Genomic DNA, 23,801 nt, shown 5'->3' with positions numbered 1-23,801 from the left:
ACATGTTGAAAGTAAATGCGAGTTCCCAGCCACCTTCTGTGACCACCTCACCTATACTTCAATTTAGTTTATACACAACATATAACATTCAAAACATAACATGTTATACATAACATCATATCATCTTAAATTAAGGCAAACATGTGGTATTTAACCTTTTGTGATTGGCTCATTTCCCTTAGCATTATACTATTTTTTTTAATCATTATTATTTCTGGTAAATTTCAGCAAGGAAATCTTCCAGCTCTTCCCTTCAACTATTTTCCAAATCTGCTATTATATTTCTAATTTCCTCTGACTGTTTCCATTTACTGAAAAATATTATTATTTATTTTTATTAGAAATTTATAACTTAGATTCTCCTTTTTTTGTTTATAACCTGTCCCTGAAATTTTTTCTATTTTCTGCTTATTTGTTTCAGACTTTTAATTCAACATTACATGCCTTTGCCCAAATATCAGATGTTTGTTGGCTGTCCTTTGACATTTAGGAGTGAGCATCTGAAAACAGGCAATGCTGTGTGAGCGACCATGTAACTTACGAAGTATCTGAGTAGGTTTACTGCTGAGTTTTTATAGTGATATCTCTCTTAGTTTTGTCTGGAAAACTGCTGACCATTCAGTTTTCCTTCTTCCAACGTTCTGATTTTCTTGTGTAGTGGGGAGGGGTAGTGTCCTGCTCTGAGAGGGAAAATATAGGATCCAGGGACCCTATTACTCCATTTAAAGATTTTTCAATGTATCCTGATTTTGTAATAAGTTTTCTTTTCTCTTGGTGAAATGTCTGTTGTTTTTTTTTTCAGTATCCCAATTTTGTGAACATTAAACTCAAGTGGTAAAAACTGTGCTATGTTTGAATCATTCTCTGTTCTTTGTTGTGTGCTGTATATAGCTTGAAAAAAGGCTTTGTTGAGATGCAAACTATGTATCACAAACAGCTGTGTTGTAGTATTTTCTAGATTGCAAATAACTTAAAATAGACAAAGGTACATTGAATTTTGACTAAATAATATATATGTCCACTAAGCATTTTATTTTTAGGCTTGGTGGGATGATTTAGTGGCTAAATCCTCACCTTGCATGCGCTGGGATCCTAAATGGGTGCCAGTTCTTGTCCTGCTGCTCCACATCCCATTCAGCTTCCTGCCTATGGCCTGGGAGGACAGTAGAGGATAGCCCAAAGCCTTGGAACCCTGCACCTGCATGGGAGAACTGGAGGTAGCAGTTGGCTCCTGGCTTCTGATCGGCTCAGCTCTGAAGGTTACAGCCAGTTGGAAAGTGAACCAGCTGGCAGAAGATCTTTCTCTCTGTCTCTCCTTCTCTCTTTACATCTGACTTTGCTATAAAAATAAATCTTTAAAAACATAATATTATTTTTAGACCTGACATGATGTCTAAATCTTCACCTTGCAAGCACCAGAATCCCACTTGGATGATGGCTTATGTCCCAGATACTTCCCTTCCCTTCTAACACCTTGCTTGTGTCCTTGAAAGAGTAGTAGAGGACGGCCCAAAGCCTTGGGACCCTGCACCCATGTGGGAGACCTGGAGGAAACTCCTGGCTCTTGCTCCGCTCTGGCTATTGCAGCATTTGGGGAGTGAATCAGTGAATGGGAAACCTTTTTGTCTCCTCTCTGTAGATCTGCCTTTTCAATGAAATATGTAAATCTTTAAAAATCATTTTTAGCAAATATATATATCAGGAAATGCTCACATAGCATAAATTAAATATCGCCATGTAAATATGCATTGTTTTATGCATAGCAGGTAATAAGCATTTTATAAAATATGTGTGTGTTTTATCTGTATGTAGTTTATAAAATGCATATAGCCTGACACATTTTTGTATTGTGTGAATATATACACATGCATACATATATCTGCATTAAAGGGAATATTTAAAATATCCCCACCCATCTGGATTGAGTTCATAGTAGCTCCTGGCTCAGCAGGACCAGCTTCAAGTTTATCAAGAATTTGGAGCATGGGGCCCAGTGCAGTAGCCTATTGGTTAAAATCCTTACCTTGCATGTGCTAGGATCCCAAATGGGTCTGGTTCATGTCCCAGCTACTTCACTTTCCATCCAGCTCCCTGCTTGTGGCCTGGGAAAGCAGTTGAGGACAGCCCAAAGCCTTGAGACCCTGTACTCATGTGGGGTACCCAGAAGAAACTCCTCGCTCCTGGCTTTGGATTGGGTTAGCTCCAGCTCTTGTAGCCACTTGGAGAGTGAACCAGCGAATGGAAGATCATCCTCTCTGTCTCCCCTTCTCTCTGTAAATCTGCCTTTTCTTTCACAAAAAGAATAATGTGGAGAGTGAAGAGTGGATGGAAAATTCTCTCTCAGCCTCTCATATAAAATGCAATGATTTTAGATGACATTTGCAGGATAAAGTTTGTGTTGATTTTTAAGTATTTATGATTAACCACTAGAAAACTGGTTAAATAGTACTAGTTTACTTTGTTCCATCAAGGGTTTAAATTTGTATTAAACAGTTGAAATTGTCAGTAAGTGCAATAGCAACACAGGATAAGAAACATGAAAAACGTAGCTGAGCAAAAAGACAGTTTATGATCTACAACATCAGCTTTTTAGACATTGAAAAGTAATTAGCTCTTGATTTTCATTTTGAACACTTAAACTGTGATGCTTCTTCAAAATTCTAATAGATGTAAGTGTAAAATATGTGGCTGCCAGTTGTAAAGCCTTACACAATTTAGAGTGTTAGTTAATATATATTTTTATGATTTTCCAGACCAGAAAAACAAGTTCTTGGCCCATCTTACTCTGCTTCTCATATGCATTAACAGAAAGCTACATCCGAAATGCAGAATAATTGGAACCCAAATAAAGTACTTAGATACAGCATTTTATTATTGTTGCTAAGTTTGATCAATGTTTTAAGACCACTACCTAGCACTTATCAGGGGACTTCAAACAGCTCATGCAAATACGTATCAGGAAAAAAGCTATGTATGGTCTTCACAATTTTTCTGCACCATCAAACATTATCTTTTAATTCCTTTTCACACAAATTTTGTGATGTGCCCTGATAGTATTCAACAATGCCAACATAATTAATACTTAGTCTTATAAAAACATAAGAATTCATGCCTCATACAATATGTAACAACTCACTTAAAATGTATCAGAGACCTAAATGTGAGAACCAAAACTCTTAGAAGAGAAATGAGAAAATGCTTACCTATTTTTGTATTCCCATCGTGTTTATTACATGTTAGCAATATTATTTTGGAGGGACTATTTAATACTAAGCATTAAGATAAGAGCTTTTTTTAAAATTGACATATTGTAAATAATAAGAAACCATGTAATATAAATTGTAAAATGCATATGTTCTGTTGAAAAACAGTAACCCTGCATTGTTTTTGTTCCTTTTCTTATTGAGTTGTGGGTAGTATGTGTCATCAGTAATAACTGTCTTTGAGATTGAGAAACATGTTAATTCAGATATTCTATACTAAATATTGCCTAATATTGATAATATGACATTTGTAGTGGTAAATAATGCACTAGATGATTATTTGGCTTCACATTGTTTACAAATCTATTAGGTGCTTAAAATGTGGCAATCACTATTCTCTGCATTTTTCAGTTGTGAGTTTTTTAATTCTTCATCTAAACACATTGAAGTGAGAATTATTATCTCTATTATTATCTCTATTCGGAACAACCCAGTGGGTAACCCAGGCACAGGTACTGGTACAAAGTCCAGATCTGCACCCATACAATCCGGCTGCAAAATTTTTTTTTTTTTTTTTTTTTTTTTTTTTATTGTTAATTATTTTGCATTATGTGACAGTTTCATAGGCTCTGGGAATCCCCCCCTCCCTCCCCCTCCCCTCCCCCCGGTGGATTCCTCCACCTTGATGCAGTATTACAGTTCAAATTCAATCAAGATTCTTTCATTGCAAACATATACCAAGCATAGAGTCCAGCTACTTATTGTCCAGATTGGTTGAACAGTTTCTTGGGGAGACCTTTTCTGGTCTGCAGTTTGAGCTGGCAGAATATCATCACAGTCAATTAAGAGTCCCAATATAACATCAACAGCAATTTGCAATGTTATGGAATTGACATGGTTTTGAGTAACCAGTGTATTAAAAAGAAAAAAAAAAAAAAAAAGGAAAACAAGTCCTAGCCACAACCTATGATTAGCTCATTGACATTTCAATTTAGTTCATATACAGGACCGGCTGCTCTATACCTTAAAATGGCCATAAGGCACCATTCAGCTGTTTCGTGTCCATTTCATCTTAGTATGTAGCCATTTGTTGTGTTGAAGTATAATTTTGCTGATCTTGGCAGATTTTAGGATAATCCAGACTGGCTTGTAACTCTAACAAGATATATGTCAACATTTTAGGTGCAGAACATTTTTTTTTTTTTTTTTTTTGGGGGGGGTGTGCAGGAAAATCCTCAGCACCATGGTGAGGAGTAAAACTAATCTTTGTGACCCACCCAGCGAGGCATGAGCCAATCCATGCCAGCTGTTTCCTGTCAGATTTCAAGTTCTACTTTCTGTTGTTTATTTATTTTAGGTTTTTTTTTTTTTTTTTTTTTTAGTTTGTATGATTGTTTGTTTGCTGTGAGGGGTTTTCGAAGCGATCCCGATGGTCATTGCGAGGGAGGGGGGGTCCAGAGGTGGAGCCAGTCTCGGACCAGAGAAAGCTCTCCTCCCTGGTCCGGAAGGACGTTTATTGTTCTTCTGTTTCTGCAGACCACTCAGGGCTTCTGGTTGTCTTTCCGATGACGTTGGTTTCTGCACTGTAGTGTTTGGACTTCTTCCATCCCCTGTGGAAGCTCCGGTTGGGGGTGGGTGACCTCAGAGTACTCGGCCTCCGAGGGCATCCAATTCCCTGTGGCCTCCTTGGCAGTTGGGATATAGTCCTTGTTGCTCGTATTAATAGTTTGTGGTGAAGGTCTGGGAGTCTTCATGGTTGGGATCCAGGCTTTCTGCTTACCACCTGCTCCACCCTGGAGTGCTCCCCTGCTCCACGCACATGACCTCCTGTTAAGAGGTTGTCAGGATCGCACCCGATTCCCCCCTCATGCATTGGTATAGTAGTTTTATTGTTGTTTAGTGCCACTTTGAGTCTGTTATCTATGAATTACCAGATTTGATCTTGATAGGCTATATTGTACTTTTTTCTCACTCTTTTTTTGGTCCTGAAAGATTTCCCTGCACTCCCCCCCATTACAGGTTAACATAGCGTATTGAGGGTATAGTAGGTTTTACAGATTTTCGATGTAGATCTTAAGTATTCTGACATTAATTGTTGGTTTATAGATTATATCGCCTTATCTTATTGCATTGGATACAGGTTATAAGAGATTGCACTAATATTACAATATACAGGTATTATTTTCCAAGTTGTTCTCTTTTTATCTCAGATTAAGGCAAACATGTGGTATTTAACCTTTTGGGATTGGTTCATTTCTCTTAGCATGATGGATTCCATACCATATGATCCAGCAATAGCACTCCTTGGGATATATCCAAAACATCTTCTACTCAAGAAACCAACATGCACACCTATGTTCATAGCAGCACAATCTACGATCGCAAAAACCTGGAAGCAGCCAAAATGCCCATCAGTGGAAGACTGGCTAAGAAAGTTATGGTTCATCTACTCCATGGAATACTACTCAGCTATTAAGAAAAACGAAATGCAATTCTTTGTGGACAAATGGGCCCGGCTGCAAAATTAACACTCACAACTCCTGTATGATAATGCATTTTTTTCAGCTGATTAGTTAACACAATTCTAGGTAAATTTGAAGTTGAAAAAAAATTACAATAGACTAATATATAGCATAGCAGAAATTTATGTTTACTTACTCAATGCCGCACATTATCTTTATGATCTTAACTAACACATACTTTTTTAAAATTACGTGTGCTTTCCTTCTTCAGGAAGTTTATATACTTTTTCTTGAATTACCTCTGTAGTACCTCTTCACAAAAAAAATATGCTTTTGTATGTGTATGTGTGTGTTTAAATAATTTATTTATTTTTATTAGAAAAGCAGATTTACAGAGAGACAGAGGGAGAGAGAGCAATCTTCCATGCACTGGTTCACTCCACAAATGGCTGCAAAGGCCAAGTGCCAGGAACCTCTGCTGGGGCTCTCATGTGCGTGCAGGGTCCCAAAGCTTTGGGCCATCCTCTGCTGCTTTCCCAGGCCACAAGCAGGGAGCTGGAATGGGAGGAGCAGCAGCCAAGACATGAACCAGCGTCCATGTAGGATCCTGAAACTTGCAGCAGGAGGAATAACCACTTAAGCCTTTGTGCTGGGCTCTTTTCTATGTTTTCTGAGGTCATTCAGCAGGTCACCTTCCAAAGTTAATAAATTGGAATCAGAGATGATTCTTCATTTAGTAAGAGATTTTAAATTTTATTTTCATTGTTGAATAAGAGACACAAGTTGCAGATGCAAAACTAACATTTGATATGGGCAAAAACAAATGTCCTTATTCTTAGTTATTAATTCACCTATTATTTCGGTGAATGAATTTTTTGAATTTTATGATTACAAACAAGTAAAAGGATTGTGCACATGCTTTATATTTGCCTTGTGGTAAATACTACAATAATTACATGCAATTCATAAGTATTAATGCTAGATTTTGCTTTCAGTATATAAAAATGAACATAGCTTCTTATTGGAATAGCAACTCAGTTTCACAAATATAAAAATGTGAATATTTTCTTTATGGTCCAATTTTTGCTTAAAAATTTGAACTCTACACTTTCTTTTTTACTCTTCTTACTTTGTTTCAGAAATACCTCTTTCATCACAAGTTTATGGCTAAGGCAGTTTTAAGTGTCACACTTCAATATATTAGAAAGTTTTAGCATTGCTAGTGTTATGATTTTTAAAAGATGGCATTGTTTTACTAGAGATGCTCAATAATGCATTATTCTGTTTTCTTAGGAACTTCCTGCACCATTACTGGATGACAGTTGTAAAAAAGAATTTGATGAAGATGTTTGTAAGAAAATACCGGAATCAAATGTTCAGATGAAAATAGCTTGGCGTTACCAGTTATTACCCAAGATGGAGGCAAGTCAACAAACAAGCTTTTTCGAAACATTTTTGCAACACAATGAATATTTGTTTTGTTTTGGTTTTTTTTATTCATTGATTACATTGTATTATGTGATACAGTTTCATTGGAACTGGGAATCACCCCACCCCTCCCCTCACCCTCCCCCCTTGTGGAATGTTCCACCTTGTTGCATATCCACTGATCAAGTACAGTTGAAAGTCCCTCTTTGCAAGCATAAACTAAACATAGAGTCCAACATCTTATAGTTCAGTCTAGTTCCTCAGCTTCCTGGGGAGACCCTGTCCGGTCCGAGGGCAGAACCATCAGATTATCAAACCGATCAATTAAAGGCTCCAACATACCCTCAGCAACAATTAACTTCGTTGTGTAACTAATAGTTATAATATTGAGTAACCAGTATGTTAAAAACAATTGCAATTTCTTAACCATCTTCTGTGATCACCTCATTATCAATTCAGTTTTAGTTTGTACACAACATATAACATAATATACATAAAATAACATGTTTTACATAACATCATATCCTCTTAAATTAACGCAAACATGTGGTATCTATCTGACCTTTTGGGATTGGCTCATTTCCCTTAGCATTATGGTTTCCAGCTTGGCCCATTTGGCCACAAAGAACTGCATTTTGTTTTTTTTAATAGCTGAGTAATATTCCATGGAGTAGATGAACCATAGCTTTCTTATCCAGTCTTCTGCTGATGGGCATTTCGGTTGCTTCCATGTTTTTGCAATTACTGAGTGTGCTGCTATGAGCATAGGGGTGCATGTTGGGTTCTCATAAAACAGGTGTTTTGGGTATATTCCTAGGAGTGCTATTGCTGGATCATATGGTATGTTGATTTTGAGTTGTTTGAATGTTCTCCATACTGATTTCCATAGAGGCTGTACCAGCCTGCAGCCCCACCAGCAGTGGAGTAGGGATCCCTTTTCCCCACAACCTAGCCAACAAGTGTTGTTGGTGCTTTTATTCATGTGGGCCAGTCTTACTGGCGTTAGGTGGTACCTCTTTGATGTTTTAATTTGGATTTCCCTTATTGCCAGGGAACTTGAGCATTTTTTCATATGTTTATTTGCCATTTGGCTTTGTTCTTTTGTGAAGTGTCTGCCCATTTCCTGTGCCCATTTCTTGAGTGGCTTGTTTGTTTTGGTGTTTTGGTTGTTTTGTAGTTCTTTGTATATTCTGGAAATTAGCCCTCTGTCACCTATGTCGTGTGCGAAGATCTTCTCCCATTCTGTGGGTTGCTTTTTTACTTTGTTGATTGTTTCCTTCGCTGTACAGACCTCGAAAGATGGAATAGCATCCCATGCTCCTGGATAGGTAAAATCAATATCATTAAAATGTCTATACTGCCAAAAGCAATATATACATTCAACGCAATCCCAATCAAATTGCCCAAAACATTCTTCACAGATCTGGAAACAATGATTCAAAGGTTCATCTGGAAACACAAAAAACCACAAATAGCCAGAACCATTCTCAAGAACAGGAAGTTAGCAGGGGGAAATCACAGTCCCAGACCTCTGGACATACTATAGGGCAGTGGTTATCAAAACAGCCTGGTACTGGCAAAAAAATAGAGAAGAAGATCAATGGAGCAGAATAGAAACACCAGATGGGAACCCACACAAATACAGCCAAATAATCTTTGACAAAAAGACAAACGACAACCCAGGCAAATGGGAAGGTCTGTTCAATAAATGCTGTTGGGACAACTGGTTGATAGCCTGCAGAAACAAAAAGATAGACCCACATCTCTCACCATACACTAAGATCAAATCCAAATGGATAAAGGATCTAAACCTACATCCAGAGACCTTCAAACTTTTGGGAGAAAATGTCGGAAATACTCTACAAGATCTAGGGGTAGGTCCCGACTTCCTAAAAAGGACACCAAAAGCATTAGCAATCAAAAGCAGAATAAATAAATGGGACCTCAATGAATATTTGTTTATTTAAATAACTAGATATTTCAAAGATGACATACACTGACAAAAAATATGGTAAATTGCTTGTTTCCAAAATAGATTTCATTTCATCCATAATCTTCATTTAGAACTTTTAGTTCTAGGGTTGCAAGCCAGATTAAGTAAACTAATGAAGAAAGCCGTTTGCATTCAGCGTAATTATTTCTAAGTATTCAATGTAAGTAGTGATGCTTTGGAATACCAATTTTTATTCCCATAGATTTTCAACTACTACATTTTGAAAATCAGCTGTCTGGTAACCTCTTCTATTCAGAATAGATCATAACACAGGAAATGAAGGGAACATTTCTAAGAAGTCAAAATAAATGACATAGTATCTGTCCACTAAAGCTCAGGAACTCTAACCTTGTTAAGATTCTGTCCACTTATTTTTATTGGAAAGACAGAACCACAGAGAGAAGGAGATACAAAGAAAAAGATTGTCTATCCGCTGGTTCACTCCTCACATAGCCACAAGAGCTTGAACTGAGCCAATCCAAAGTCAGGAGCCAGGAGCTTATTCTAGGTCTCCCACATGGGTGCAGGGTCCCAAGGTTTAAGGTCATCCTCTACTGCTTTCCCAGGCACAATTAGGAGCTAAAAGGGAAATGAAACAGCTAGGACACAAGCTGGTACCTACACGGGATCCCAGCGAGTGCAGGTTTTCCATGGGTAAGTCTTCTTTAGTTTCCTAGTTGGCAATGTCAGCCTCTTTACCTTTGTTCCTCTCTTCCCCCCTTGGCTTCCACTTTCTTGTCCGACAACTTCTCCTTGTCGGATACCTTCTTGGTCTTCGTGTCCACCATTGCAGGAGCTGGTTTAGCCGACAACGTAGCCGATCTCCTCTTGGGCTTTTCTTTCGTCACCCCTTGGGCGGAGCTGACCTTCCTCTTGGGTCTTGGCGGCAAGATGAGCGTGTGGCCGGGTGCTTGCGGGCCACTAAGCACAGAGAGCCTTCACGAAGCTGGGCTGGCCGGGCGCTGCTGCTCCTCCCGCTACCCGAGCTGCTGGAATGCGCCTCGACTCACTCACTTTTAAGAACATTTTTGTGTCTACTGAATTTTGTCACACTTGTTACTGGTAGAAAGAAGGGCAAATTTTAATCTGATAAAGTCATAGTTCCGTAACCTGTCCCTCTCCAGTCTTCTGCATTGACATCTGTGTCATCTTTTGCAGGCTTCTTAACTTTAAATTCTTGATTTGGTTTCATGTTTTCTCTTCCCCCTTCTAAATAGGTGGTCAGTCACGCTGCACTCCTGCCAAGCGTGCATATCTGGATGTTCACTAGAATAATCTGGATGATCACTACCAGTTAATTAAAGGCGGGATGTGATAAAACCCGTTTACTGCTATAAGCCTGTGATGTAACTACAAGCTTCTTAAGATTATATACAAAATCTAGTTAGTTTAGTCTTCCTGTTTAGGCTTCCTCCCTGCTTCACCCTAGAATTCCTTCAGCCTATGAGAATTGCTCCTTTTCAACTCCCTGCGTTTCTGCTGGTACTGCTTTTCAGGTTCTTATCCACCAACCCATCCTTCTCCATTTGTAAATGTTACTACCTCAGGAAGTTGTTCATACGTAATTATATGCTTCATTTTTTGTAAGATTTATTATTTTTTAAGCACAAAAGGCTAAATTAAAGGGAGAGGGAGCAGTATCTTATCTGATGGTTCACTTCCCAAGGGCTTCAACCTAACCTGTTGCTCCAGTCTGTCTGTCGGTCCCTGTCCGATTTGTTGCCTGTTTTGTCCATAGCGCTTACATAATTTCAAGTATTTCTTTTCCACATTGTTTTATAGTTAAACAGTGCAGCTCCGACACTAGACTGAGAATTCTCTGTGAGAACAGAGAGCTTGTTTCATTTTCTCCTTACTCTAGCACCTATAGTTATGCACAATCAAGAAAGTTTTGAGGAATGAGAAATGTCTTCATCGTGTTTCAGTGAGTTATGTCTTGTTTCATTCATTCTATTGGAGTACATACCTCTGTATGCCTGATATGGAAAATCTTTCTCAAAGTTGCGTACTAACAAATAAATGTACTTGGGTTGGCGCAGTAGCCTAGTGGCTGAAGTCCTTGCCTCGAACTTTCCGGGATCCCATATGGGCACTGGAACTAACCCTGGCAGCTCCAATTCCCATCCAACTCCCTGCTTGTGGCCTGGGAAAGCAGTCAAGGACGGCCCAAAGCCTTGGGACCCTGCAACCACGTGGGAGACCCAGAAGAAGCCCCTGGCTCCTGGCTTTGGATTGGCTGAGCTTCGGCCATTATGGCCACTTGGAGAGTGTTCCAGCAGATGAAAGATCTTGCTCTCTGTCTCTCCTCCTCTCTGTTTATCTGACATTCCAACAAAAATAAATAAATATTTTAAAAATTTAAAAACAGGGCCAGGCGCGGTAACATAGTCTAGTAGTTAAAATCCTCGCCTTGAAGGCACCGGAATCACATATGGGCGCTGGTTCCCATTCAGCTCCCTGCTTGGGACCTGGGTAGGGAGTCAATGATATCCCAAAGCCTTGGGATCCTGCACCGCATGGTGTACCCAGAAGTAGTTCCTGACTTTGCATTGGTGCAGCTCTGCCTGTTGTGGTCACTTGAGGAGTGAATCATTGCATGGAAGATTTTCCTCTCTGTATATCTGATTTTGTAATAAAGAATAAATAAATCTTTAAGAAATAGTAAAACAAACTTTTTAAAACTGAAATGTTTTGGAGATTGTGTTGCTTTTACCATGAACTTCTTGAGATTCTTTATTCTCCCATTTTTTCATACACTGCTAAATTATTACTTTATCAGGAATACCTTCATCATCATCCTATATAACAAAGTATATACCTTTTCTATCATTTCCTTGCAGCTTTATTTTCCCTCTGCATATCTAGAAATAGGAACCATTGAAGCTAGCAGATAATACATAAAGCTTATGTATATGTAATTACTTGCCATCTCTCTCTACTTCATTCTAGTAGAATGTGAACTCAGCAAGACTGTTTTGCTTTACTGACATATATGAATGCCCACTAGTTATTTCTTAGATGCATGAAGTAATAAATTACATACAAATATTAAACTAAGTTAGATTGCATTAATCGATAGAAATAAAATCAGAGCCTTAAATTTACTTGTATTTGGAAGTGAGTGTTCAGTTTTAGAAAACAGAATTGTTTATCACTGACATGCCACCATCCCGTATTGTTAATGCCTGGGTTCAGTCCTGGATCTGCTCTGCATTCTAATTCCCTTCAGATGTGAATACCCTGATGTCGGTGGTAGCTCAGGAACTGGGTCTTTGCTATCTGTTTAGGAGACTTTAGCTCAGATCCTAGCTCCTGCTTTGTGCCTAATATAGCCCTCCCTGTTCAGCTGTGCGGGGAGTGAAGCAGCCGATGGAAGATCTTATATTGTCTGTCCCTGGTTCTGTCTCTGTGCTTTTCAGTACATGAAATTTAAGACTTTAATTTAATGAGGGAGAAGAAGAAAGAGGAGGAGGAGGGAAAACAGAGTGATCCTCTACTACTTTTCCTTGAAATCATATTTGCTTATGGGCATCAATTTTATATATAACAACTTGCCAAGATACTATGGTGATTGCACATCATCATCTGTTTTATATTCTAGATTTAGTTTGCTATTCCAAGGCTAAAACATTAAAACAAAAAGATGGGTTTTCTAAGTTTAACTGGAAACAAAATTCTGTTAACCCCATCACAGGAAAATAGCAATGAGGAAGATGACCTTACTTTTTATCTCATGCCAAAAAAGAATTTCTATGCAGACAGGATAGTGAGCAGATCATTTATTTAAGTTGAAACCTCCAGCCACAAAATGAGGAGCAGGGCCTCCAAGAGAGCAAAGCCCAAGAAACTTGTCGAAGTGGGTCTTTTAAGCACAGCTTGGAGGAAGAACAGACAGCAGCTTACAATCAATCAGAGCGTGGGGACAAAAACCATCCGAGGGCCAGAACTGTAATCCTTACTAGCTTAATCACTATAAAACAAAACAGAACAAAAAGGCATCTGGAGGGTAGGGTAGTTAACTTCATCTTTCTGTTCTTCTCATTAGGGACATTTTGTATTTTGTCTTGCTGAAGGCAACTTCTGGACAGAAGCGAGCATCTTGTCCACTCTTGTAGGACTTGCTCTCTTCTCACCCCAACGGGGACCTGACCTAACTCATAGCTCATCTCCCTCCTCAAAACTGTTACGGCTCAAGAGTAAATAAGTAGTGTGAAACTAGGGATGTTTATTATTACACATGGCATTTAATAAAATCTGTACTTGGGTCCTTAAGAGTGTAGTCATATTCCCATTTAGGAATGCAAAAAAGGATATGAACATATGCACCTTAATCAGTAGTTACAACTCAGTTAAATATGAAGTGTTTATTCCAGCTGATAGGGTGAAGCCCCCCTTCCTCAGCATGTTTTATTTGCTCTCCAGGATAGATACGTCCTTTTCTTCCCTAAGTATACCCTTTTAATTTTGTAATTCCCTCCTCCATGAATTCGAACTCTCAGGATGTTCTGAAACTTAATTTTTTCAATATTGTACCACAGCCTAGTATTCTAACAATTCCTGGTAATATAGTGGGTTTTTATTGTACAATGTTATGTGAAAAGTTTGGGGAAATTAAATAATGAGTTAATTTTTACGCAAAAAATCTTGAGAATCATTCATCACTTTTCATAATGTCCATTTTCTGTGAACTTTTTCAAGTATTACCTTGTTTCTCCTTACTCTCCAGCTTTCCTTCTTCAAGACACAGCTTTAAGAGACCTGTGAGAGATGTGTGCATGTGTATGACCAGAAAGAGGCAATGTCATTATAAGGGAGTGTAATAGATCTTCTGGTTTTCTGGCACCATAACAGATTTAATATTTACATTGTGTTTTATAATTTACAGAATATTCATTGCTACTGTTACAGTAGATTTCTACAACAGCCTAATGAAATAAATAGGACCTCCAGTTTCTGGTAATTGAGCTGTAGTTCAAAATAGTTTAGTAACTGGATTCTTGATATTGGTTATGCCAAATTAAAGAACAATAGATTATAATAATAGTAAGAAAATGCCTTATGTGGATTTTTTGTGGTGCAACTTTTCTCTAAGTGCTTTGTTTCTTGGTAATGTAACAGAGATGAGGTATGGTATCATTTTGTCATTCTGTTTTCCTCTTGTAGTCCATCAAGCTTAGTTTTCTTTTAGCATAGAAAGATTTTTCCAAACTATTTCATTTTGCTTGCTTCTACAGACAAGACAGTTAAAAGGTTCTTCATGAATGTAAAATAGAAACTTCTACAATGGAAACTGGGTTAATCATGATAGATTAATATTTTTAAGTACCTCCATGGAGTTAATGATCAATAATCTTATCTTTTTTATAATGATCTTTATCTTATAAATAAATTGGTTGTTTTATCTAATCTCAATATCTAAATAAATGAACAGTAATATGAAAAAGCTTCTAATTTTATTTTTACATTTTAATAAATATTTGTGTTCCATATATAAACTGTCACAGCTTGATATTAATTTTCTGCCTTGATTCCTCCAAAATCTGAGATTTCTATCATATTAATATTATAATTAGAAACATTAATAGAGACGGCAACTTAAAAAGCATACTTCTCTTCTTGGCAATGTAGCATATTTCTCTGAGTGCATGGGACTTCAAGAACCTTCAGTCCACTAATAAATTTATTAACTCAATCTTAAAAGAAGTGAAAAGTCTCTTTCTTTCTCTCTCCCCATGGTCAGTCTGCTAAAATAGATTATTCATGCTTATTTGATTCAGGTAGGCTTTTGCAAGCTTCCCTACTAGGCCTGGGAATGTGGTACATTGAGGCCCTTTCAGAGGCTTCTGACATAGACCAAGCTTTTATTGCATGGCGTTTTATTATAGCCAAATCCTAGTCTCCACCCAGTTTGTAGGCACTCTGCTTATTCTTTTGAATCAGGAAAGGTTATCACCTACCTTAATCCATGCAGCATGGATTAAGGACACCAGTGTGCCCCAGGATTCTCAAAGAGGATCCTGGAAACTTCTGGTTTCTTCTTTTTTGCAGTCTTTACTAAATTCTATTGGGCCTTAGGAGGATTTGCATCTGAAATGAGCAGCCTGGTGTTTTTCTCAATGAAGACATCAGATCAAAGTTCAGTTAGTCAAGGCCTTTCTAAAACATTAACGCAGCTTGGACTTACACAATAAAAAGATGAGCTCTAGCAGAGATTGCAGTAAAAACATTCTGAACTATAATCCGGATAAAGAATAGATTATAGGCCAAAGAACAGACCTTGTTTAAATTGCTTTAGACTAATAACTTCACATTAAAAAACTTTACACTCTATTAAAGATATATTTTAATGTAATATAATATGGTTTGTCAGTAAATTTCATAGTAAATGGATACATCATTATGTTTTGGGCAACACAATTCTGTGCATTTTGAATTGAAAAGATTAGGTTGAAGTCAACTTAAATGTATTTTATTAATGAAAATAAGCAGCACCTGGTAGAGGGATAGTCATTTTATTTAGAAAATAAATGTTAAATACATAGGCTGAATCTTAAAAAAATGTATCTCAAATGCAAATACCTAGAGTCAAGCAAACGTGTTTAAATCTAAATTAAAAATTTTTAAAAACCTCCTACTTGATAATGCTCCAATTTTTGCAACAATCTTTTTATTGACTGTTCTGCAACGTGTCTGTTTTGTAGCATTCATGAGAGTGGAAATTCTGTAAGATCAGAGCTTTGCAAGAAGTTGTCGCCAGATGTAATTGTTGGTAGTTCAGCTTTGAAAGATGTGTATACATATCTTACCTTTGAAATTTTTTATTTATTTTATGTTTTTCTCAAGTGCTAAATCAAAAAACAAGTCTGGAATCCGTTCAAACCAATATAATAATCATGTTATACTGTCAGCCTTTACTGTGTAAATAAATTCACTGTCAGTAGTTACTAGAGTCTTCTGTGAGAAATATACATTTTTGGAGAGATTAATAGATATTAGCTATTGATGATAGTAAGTTCTGGGTCTTGTATACATTCTTCCTCTTTATTCTGTGCTTTGTTTTTGCGGAAAGTCTCTGTTATACTTTATGCTACCAGCTTTTATTTTAAGATTTTAAGAAACCTTTGTCTTTTAAAAATTTAATTTGAAGGTGCTGCTCAGTATATCGCATTCAAATACCTGGTTTCTTTCGGGCCTCTAACCAATGAAGGGATTAATTTGGCTTGATTTTTGTCTAGTTCCAGCTAAAATTAGGACTATGAAAATTGAATCACTAATTGGAACTTTAAATATTGATGAATTATGTGTATTAAATTTTGAACTTAGCAAATTATGCAATATAATAAAAGAGTTGAAAATATTTTCACACTTTGATCCAATTTTGCTAAACACTAAGAGTGAAGAAGCATATACTTACCTTGCAGGGGAGATGCCCTGATCACGCAGGTGGTTCTCCCAGGGCGAGGCTCATCCATTGCACTGGGAATGTGCTGACACCTGCATAATGTGTGTTAGTAGAGAACTGTGTTCATGCTCGCCACTAAAGGGGGAAAAAAAAAACAGGGAAAAAGCATGAGATACATGAAATGATTGTTTTTTGACTATATTTATTTAGCTTGATTATGAATGTATTTTTCTAAACAATTTGGTGAGTATGTATGTGTTTTTATATATAAAATATGTAGCTCTTATTAATACTAAAATGCATAATTATATCATTGTTTTATTGGGTTTAAGAGCAATGGATTCTAACTTTAAATCCTAGTTTCATTTTAACAACGAACATGGATTTTTCGTAGCAGGTTGGACCAGTGTCTTCTTCCAAATTTGGTCACTGCTATGATGCATCAAAAAAGATGCCACAAGAGCTAATTGAGACTTCAAAATGGCATGGATTTTTTCTCCCGGAAAAAATATCATCAGACCTTCCAATAGAATCCTGGTAAGTTCATGACTCATTTAATATCAAACTCTAATTTGAATGGTTAACACACCTTAAAACCATTTAAATCCAAGATGAGTTATTAAGTGAGCACTTAATACGCAGGAAGTAAACTGAAAAACTTAAAAATCTGATATCTTTTTTTCTAGACTTCCTTGAGAATTTAGTAAAGTATATTCTGCGTATTATTGTTGTTCACCCCATTTTAAATTTATTCAGTTCATTATGCATTCTCCAGTCTATTGCTAGAAACTTAGCAAGAGTGTCTTGATGTCTTAGTAGCTATTATTTATACATCTCTGCTGTGGATCCAGCAGTCTGCTAGCTCATAAAATCTTAATAACCCATGAACCCATGTTCGAGGAGAAAACATTGAAATTTCTGCAAGGGATTTATCTAAAATTCAACTACTCATTGATAGAACCAGGATTAATCTGCTCTTATGTATACTTCATTGTCTTTTCATTTAAGCACTTCAGAAGATTTTGTTGTCTTTCTCCTTTAGTTTCCTTTGCTATGGAGAGAAGAGCACTGATAAAAGAATTTAAAAAATAATTCAGGATTCAAGTACATAGTTCTTTATAACATTAAGCAGTTAGGCAATTTTCTTAAATACTGTGACAATCAGCATTCTTATGAAGTTACAGGTAGATGTTAGTGCAAATACCATCTGTGATACCTTCATCACTAATTTTTTTTAAGATGTGTTTATTTTTATTGGAAAGGCAGATAAACAAAGAAGGAGATGCAGAGAGAACATTATTTCATCCGCTGATTCTCTCTGGCCAGATTGGCAGGAGCAGAGCCAATATGAAGCCAGGAGCCAGGAGCTTTTTCTGAGTCTCCCACGTGGGTGCAGGGTATCAAGGCTTTGGGCTGCCCTCAGTTGCTTTCCCAGGCCACAAGCAGGGAGCTGGATGGGAAGTGAAGGATCCAGAAATGGGTGCCCGTATGGGATCCTGGCTCATGCAAGGCAAGGACCTTAGCCACAAAGATACCACCAAGCTATTGTTTTGGTTTTGGTTTTTCAAGATTTATTTTTATTAGAAAGTCAGATTTACAGAGAGAAGTAGAGACATCAGGATCTTCCATCCATTGGTTCACTCCCCAGATGGTCACAGTTGTTGGAGCTGGGTAATCCAAAGCCAGGAGCCAGGGAGCTTCTTCCAGTCCTACCACATGGGTTAGGGTCTCAAGGATTTGAGCCATCCTCTGCTGTTTTCCTAAGCCATAATCAGAGAACTAGTTCAGAAGTGGTGCAGTCAGCGTACAAATCAGCACCCAAATGGGAGGCTGGCACTTGCAGATGGAGGATTAACCAGTTGGGTCACCACACTGGCCCCCATTGTTAATTTTTCACTTATTTTTTCCTAACTTTGATTACCTATTGACTTTTCTGCTTCCAAATTTTTCCACATACTAAATTATATATACACACACGTACACCTATTTTTGGGAAATAGGCCAAAATGGTCTTTCTGTTCTTTTTCAAATAGTAGATTATGAAATCCAGATTCATTGTTAGTTCGTCCAAAGCAGACAGTTGGTCTAATGGTTAAGATACCTGTGTCCTACCTCAGTACCTGGTTTCCATTCCTGATTCCTGATTCCTGTTAATATATACTGTGGCTGGCAGCAGTGTTAGCACATTCAGTTGAGTTCCTGCTACCAATGAGGGAGACGTAGATTGAGTTCCCTGCACCCAGTCCAGCCCCAAGTATTGCAGGCATTGGAGAGGAGTAAACCAGAAGATGGAAATGTTAATACCCCTCTCCTTCTCAAATAAATAAATATGTAATGTCAGTAGTTACTGCTTACCAAAAAACCTGTTCTGCCTCCAACTATGATGTGCATGGGAAAAAACACGTAAAATGTTTATTAAGAATGATATAATTAAATGAAAAATATGTGCTATTTCATAGTTTGAAAAAACTTTTTTAATTCTTTTATTTTGGTAATCTTTAGATAATTGATTAGGGCACAAAGGGTCAAGGACTACAGGAAAGTGGGTAAGACCATTGTTCCACATTAATATTATATATGTATTTTTCTGTATCTGGGGTAAGAGGAGAGATAAAGTGAAAAGCCCCACCCAAGCTCCCATCCATCCCAAGTCTCCAGCATGGGGCATGCTCCAAGGGTCCTGCTCATGCAGTTTTGATAGTTCATTAGTTCTGAATTGCTGCCAATCTTGGTGCTCCAAGTGCGATGACCTCTATTCAGAATCCACTGAATGACATAGTCTTCATGGTTGGGGTTGTGAGATGAGCAGTTCAGTTAGAGTGATCCCCAAACAAACTTAGTCTAAGGTGGTCCCAGACCTGATTCTTGTGTGTGAATACCTGTACAGGGTCCAATACAGTCCATCCCCAAATCAGCTTATGCATATGCTGGTGGTTACATTTGCTGGGTCATTTCTGTTTCCAGACCTGTCTTCCACATGAACTAATGGGTGTTGCAACCAAACCTGATTCTCCCCAGCACACACTTGGCCCACTAGCAAACCAGTGGGAGCTGCAGCCTAGTTGGGGCGACTCCCAATAATCCCAAACCAGGCCTGCCCCCTGCCCTGGTTCCCATGCTTGCCAGTATTTACCACAGGCTTGTCTAGTCTGTCCCATATCCCATTTAGCTCTCGTACATGTGAATGGGCATTGAAGCCTAGTTCAACCCAACCAGCCCTACTTTCCAGCCCACACACGTGCTGGCAGGTGCCATTGTGTCTAGCCACCCCTACCCCAGTCCTGGTTTTCATGCTGTCCAGTGGCAGTGATAGCCCAAGAGGGAGGTGCCCACTATTTCCCCACTCCCACTCCCAGATCATACTCTCCACAAGTGGTTCTGCGGTTTAACTTGACAGAGTTAGTCCCCAGTGCCAGCCTCTGCCAGGTAATGCTGCGGCAAAGCCCAACCAACCCACACATACTCTGGCTTATGCACGCAGCAGTCAGAACAGTCAACCCAAGTTGACTCCCCTGATAGAGCTCACATGAGGCCTACAGGTGTTGTGGCCCTATCTGGCCTGGTCTGCCTCCATCCAAACTCACGCTCTCCAGTGGGAGTGGCAGTCTAGCTGGTGAGCCCTCCACATTCCCCCTACCGGCTTTCCCCCCCTGCCCCCAACTCCCCAGTTCTCATGTGTGCTGGTTGGGTGCCGCGGCCCAGTCTGGCTTGGCCCCCATCGCCTCGGCATTTGCCAGTGGGTGCTGTAGTTTGTCCTGGCCCACCCCCAATTCCAGCTCCCGCAGGTGGGGTTTAAAGCCTAGCCCAGCCCAGCCAGCACCCCATCTTAGCCGTAATGTGTACTGGTTAGTGTTGCGTCTGAACCTGGCATGACCCACACTCTGTTCTGGTGCTCGAATTCGCCAGCAAGTGATGTGAACTGGTTCAGCCTGGTTCGCCCCTGACTGTTCCGCATGTATTATGGTGGGTACCTTTACCTGGCCTGGTCTGGGCTGCTCCCTATCGTGGTTGTTGCACTCACCTGCAGGGACTATGTCCTGCCAGAGGAGTTGCCCAGGCTTCTCCATCAGAACCTCTCCCAATGCCAGATCTTACGCATCCTGGTGGGTCCATAGGCCAACCCTACTTAGTCCACCTCCTGTCCTGGTAGGAACAGTGGCCTTTCCTGATTGGCCTTCAGCCCATTCTGGTTCTTACTGTTGGATGTTTCAGCACAGCCAAGGCTCATCCATACCCAGACATAGCTCATACAGCTCAGTAGGGGCAGAGACCTAGCCTAGTCTATTCTATATCTACCCTGGTCCTCCAAATCACCAGACGGTGCTGGAGTGTTGCCCGACTCAGAGCATCCAGTCCCAGTCCACACTTGTGCCAAGGGATACTGTAGCCATATCAAGATCATAAGATCCGTTTTGGCCAGACTGATTCACCAGCACACATGAGAGTCCTCAGAAAAAATATTTAATGGTAAAACTTTGTGACCATGAGATATCTCTTTTAATTTTCTCTTCAATTTTATGAGAAAGATATTTTATAGGAAACATGAAGCAAAGTTGCACTGTAACTTTCCCATTTTTGTAGACCCTCAATAACTAAGCTATAACCCAAACATCTGCTCTTTTTCCATACCATACTGCCTTCATTACCTATGCAGTAAATGTACAACCTCAAAGCCAGGTTCATAAAACTTCCACCAGGATCAGCTATAAGGACATGGTCCAATGGTCTTTAACATATATACATTTTCTGAATGTTTCTGAACTACCAGTTTTGCACAAAATAGGAAAATTTATAGATTTTAATTATCAAGGCAGTATATCATTTCAGAGTAGCTAACTGATAATTCATTTATTTCATATTAAACTTAACTGCTTAATTAAATGTAATTAAATTTAAACATGTAATTAAATTAATTTTGAAAATGAGTACTTTACCATGTGAGATTTATTTTAATTTATGAGAAGTGTTTGCTCATTTCACTAAAATGAGTTTGACTGGTTCATTTATAAAACAATAAAGCTAAGCCTTACCCTGGTCTATACTTCAGCTATCATTAAAACTAAAGGATGTAGCTGTGTCCTACTATCATATGTAAGGATGTGATATGTAATTTCACAGTTTCTAAAGACTCTTAAAACATGTAGGTTTTTCTTTTACAGTAGGAATGACTAAAGGTCATTTGATATTTGCAATAACTAATCTAAAATCATCAGGAGATTAGTTGTAGAAAATATCTGTGCATGCAGTTCAGGTTTTTCAAATTAAACCCTGGGCATAAAAATGTGAAATTTATGAAAATAATATTATCATGGTACTTTTATTTTGACATTTTCACATCATGAATCAAGTTATCTGAGTCAAAAAAAAATACTAAGAAAACTGATTTGGAGAATATTTGTACATTTTAAGGTCTTAAAATTTGACATTGTTTTGAATTTAGCTTTGTTAACAGGTCTGTCCAGATGCGGTTCAGTTTCCACCATGGAAAAAATGCTGTCCTTCTTCAGAGTCAGGACAGAGGTTCAGCTTTCTAAGTGTTAAACAAATCTCCTGGCTAGCATACTGCTACTACCAGCTGGATGCGTCTGTCCTCCCAAAATTTAAAACCAGGGCCTTTAGGGACTAAATAGGTTTAAATGACATCATTAGGGTGCGTTGTGATTGATTGGTGTCTTTATCAAAGCGTCACTAAAGCTCTCGCACCTAGAAAAGGTCACATGAACACGCAATTTAGAAAGACCATCACCTGCAACCCAAGGGACTTCACTCAACACCAGCCCTGCTGGTTCTTTCAGATCTATGAGAAATTAAGTTCTTGTCACTTCAGGCACCCAGTTGATGTATTTTGTTAAAGCACTTGCCTAAACTTACTGTTGCTGTCTAAACGACTTAGCTGAGACTAAATAATATCCAATGAGCAAAAACTTATTTTCCCTTGGTTCTGGAGTCTGGAAGTTCAAGGTGAAGATGCCAACAGGGTTGAGACAGTGTTCTCAAGTTCAGGTGTCTGGCAGAGCTACTGTCTACTTTCAAGATGGTGCCTTGTTGCTTTCATTTCTGAAGGGGAAGACCACTATGTCTTCATATGACAAAGGCAGACAAGCAAGCCAGTTGAACGCTGCAGGAAACCTCTTTCAATAAGGGACTTGATCTCCTTCATGAAAAAGGAGTCCTCATGGCCTAATAACTGCTGAACAGGCTCTCTTAATGCCATCACCTCAGCAACACCTGAATTTTGGAGACAACACAATCAAATCAAATCAAATCAAAGCATAACCCAAGTCAACTAATTAGTATGTTGTGAAATGTTGCCTTTTTATTATATATGTGTTAGGTCCTAAATGTTGAATTTGCATACAAATTAGTAGAAATTAAAACTTACTTTGATATGTTTCTTTGAATTTCAAGACTTTTACAAATTTATCCTTTAAAATAGCTATTATTTTATTACATTAACTAGTAGTTTTCTACTAGTCATGAATTCAATTCTGAAGAAATCACTTAAGGAAAATTTAGAAAAGCAAATCAATGGAAAGAGGATGGAAATAATAGTCAAAACTTTAGAAATTATTCCATTTCTTCTTTCCTACCATGTTTCTTTACCAGACTTTCCAACCAGATTTCCCACTTTTGTTCATACTTGTTTACCTTGCCCAAGTGCTTGCCTCTCCTTCAAACACTGGAAATCCTTGAGGAAAAGATTTTGACTTATTTCATCCCATAATTTAAGAAAGAGTTGGCAGTTGATCACATTTGCAGGTAGCTCAATGTGAAAAACAGTAATAATTCAGATTAACAATGGACTTGTTCTTAGTACAAAGATTTAGTGGGATGAAGCCAGGAACTGAAATATAGCCTTGGAAAGGTATATTTCAAAAATATAACTCTCATTGGTAGAGGGGAACCACAGTTTTATTAAATGGCATAAGTAGAAGTTTCACATGCGTGAGAAAAGAAGTAGGTAGGACTAAAATTTCAGACAAAGTCATTTACTTTTAAACCATATGAACTTACAAATAGGTTATAGTGGATGATGGAAAGACATCACCTAAGTGTGATAAGAAACCGTGCTGTTAGCTGCTTATGTGTAAATAAATGATATCTGAATATTTAGATAACCAATATCCTAGGGCTGGTATGGTTGTGTAGCAGGATGATCCTCCAGCTACATTGCAGGGATGCCATATGGTTGTCCCTTTTGATCCAGCTCCCTGCTTAAGGTCTGGGAAAGCAGGAGAGCATAGCTCAAATCCTTGGGCCCCTGCATCCACTTGGAGACCAAGAAGAACCTCCTAGTTCAGGTTAGCTCAGCT

The 23,801-nt window shown here is 38.4% G+C and overlaps 1 protein-coding gene and 1 pseudogene across 1 annotated transcript in view; both read left to right on the top strand.

Annotated features, from left to right (window-relative positions):
* The window catches only part of ELP4 (elongator acetyltransferase complex subunit 4), a 224,632-nt gene that overhangs the window by 48,878 nt on the left and 151,953 nt on the right, over window positions 1-23,801 (top strand). The window contains exons 4-5 of the mRNA XM_058663218.1: window positions 6,959-7,087; window positions 16,886-17,025. Coding sequence (XP_058519201.1) covers window positions 6,959-7,087; window positions 16,886-17,025 — 269 coding nt within the window. The remainder of the gene's footprint in view (window positions 1-6,958; window positions 7,088-16,885; window positions 17,026-23,801) is intronic.
* Window positions 16,493-16,626, top strand: LOC118759643 (U1 spliceosomal RNA; annotated as a pseudogene).

The sequence above is a fragment of the Ochotona princeps genome, chromosome 4, assembly GCF_030435755.1.
Source record: "Ochotona princeps isolate mOchPri1 chromosome 4, mOchPri1.hap1, whole genome shotgun sequence".
Classification (NCBI taxonomy): Eukaryota; Metazoa; Chordata; class Mammalia; order Lagomorpha; family Ochotonidae; genus Ochotona; species Ochotona princeps.
The sequence above is the reverse complement of the archived record's forward strand: the minus strand, read 5'-3'. Positions and strand labels throughout refer to the sequence as shown.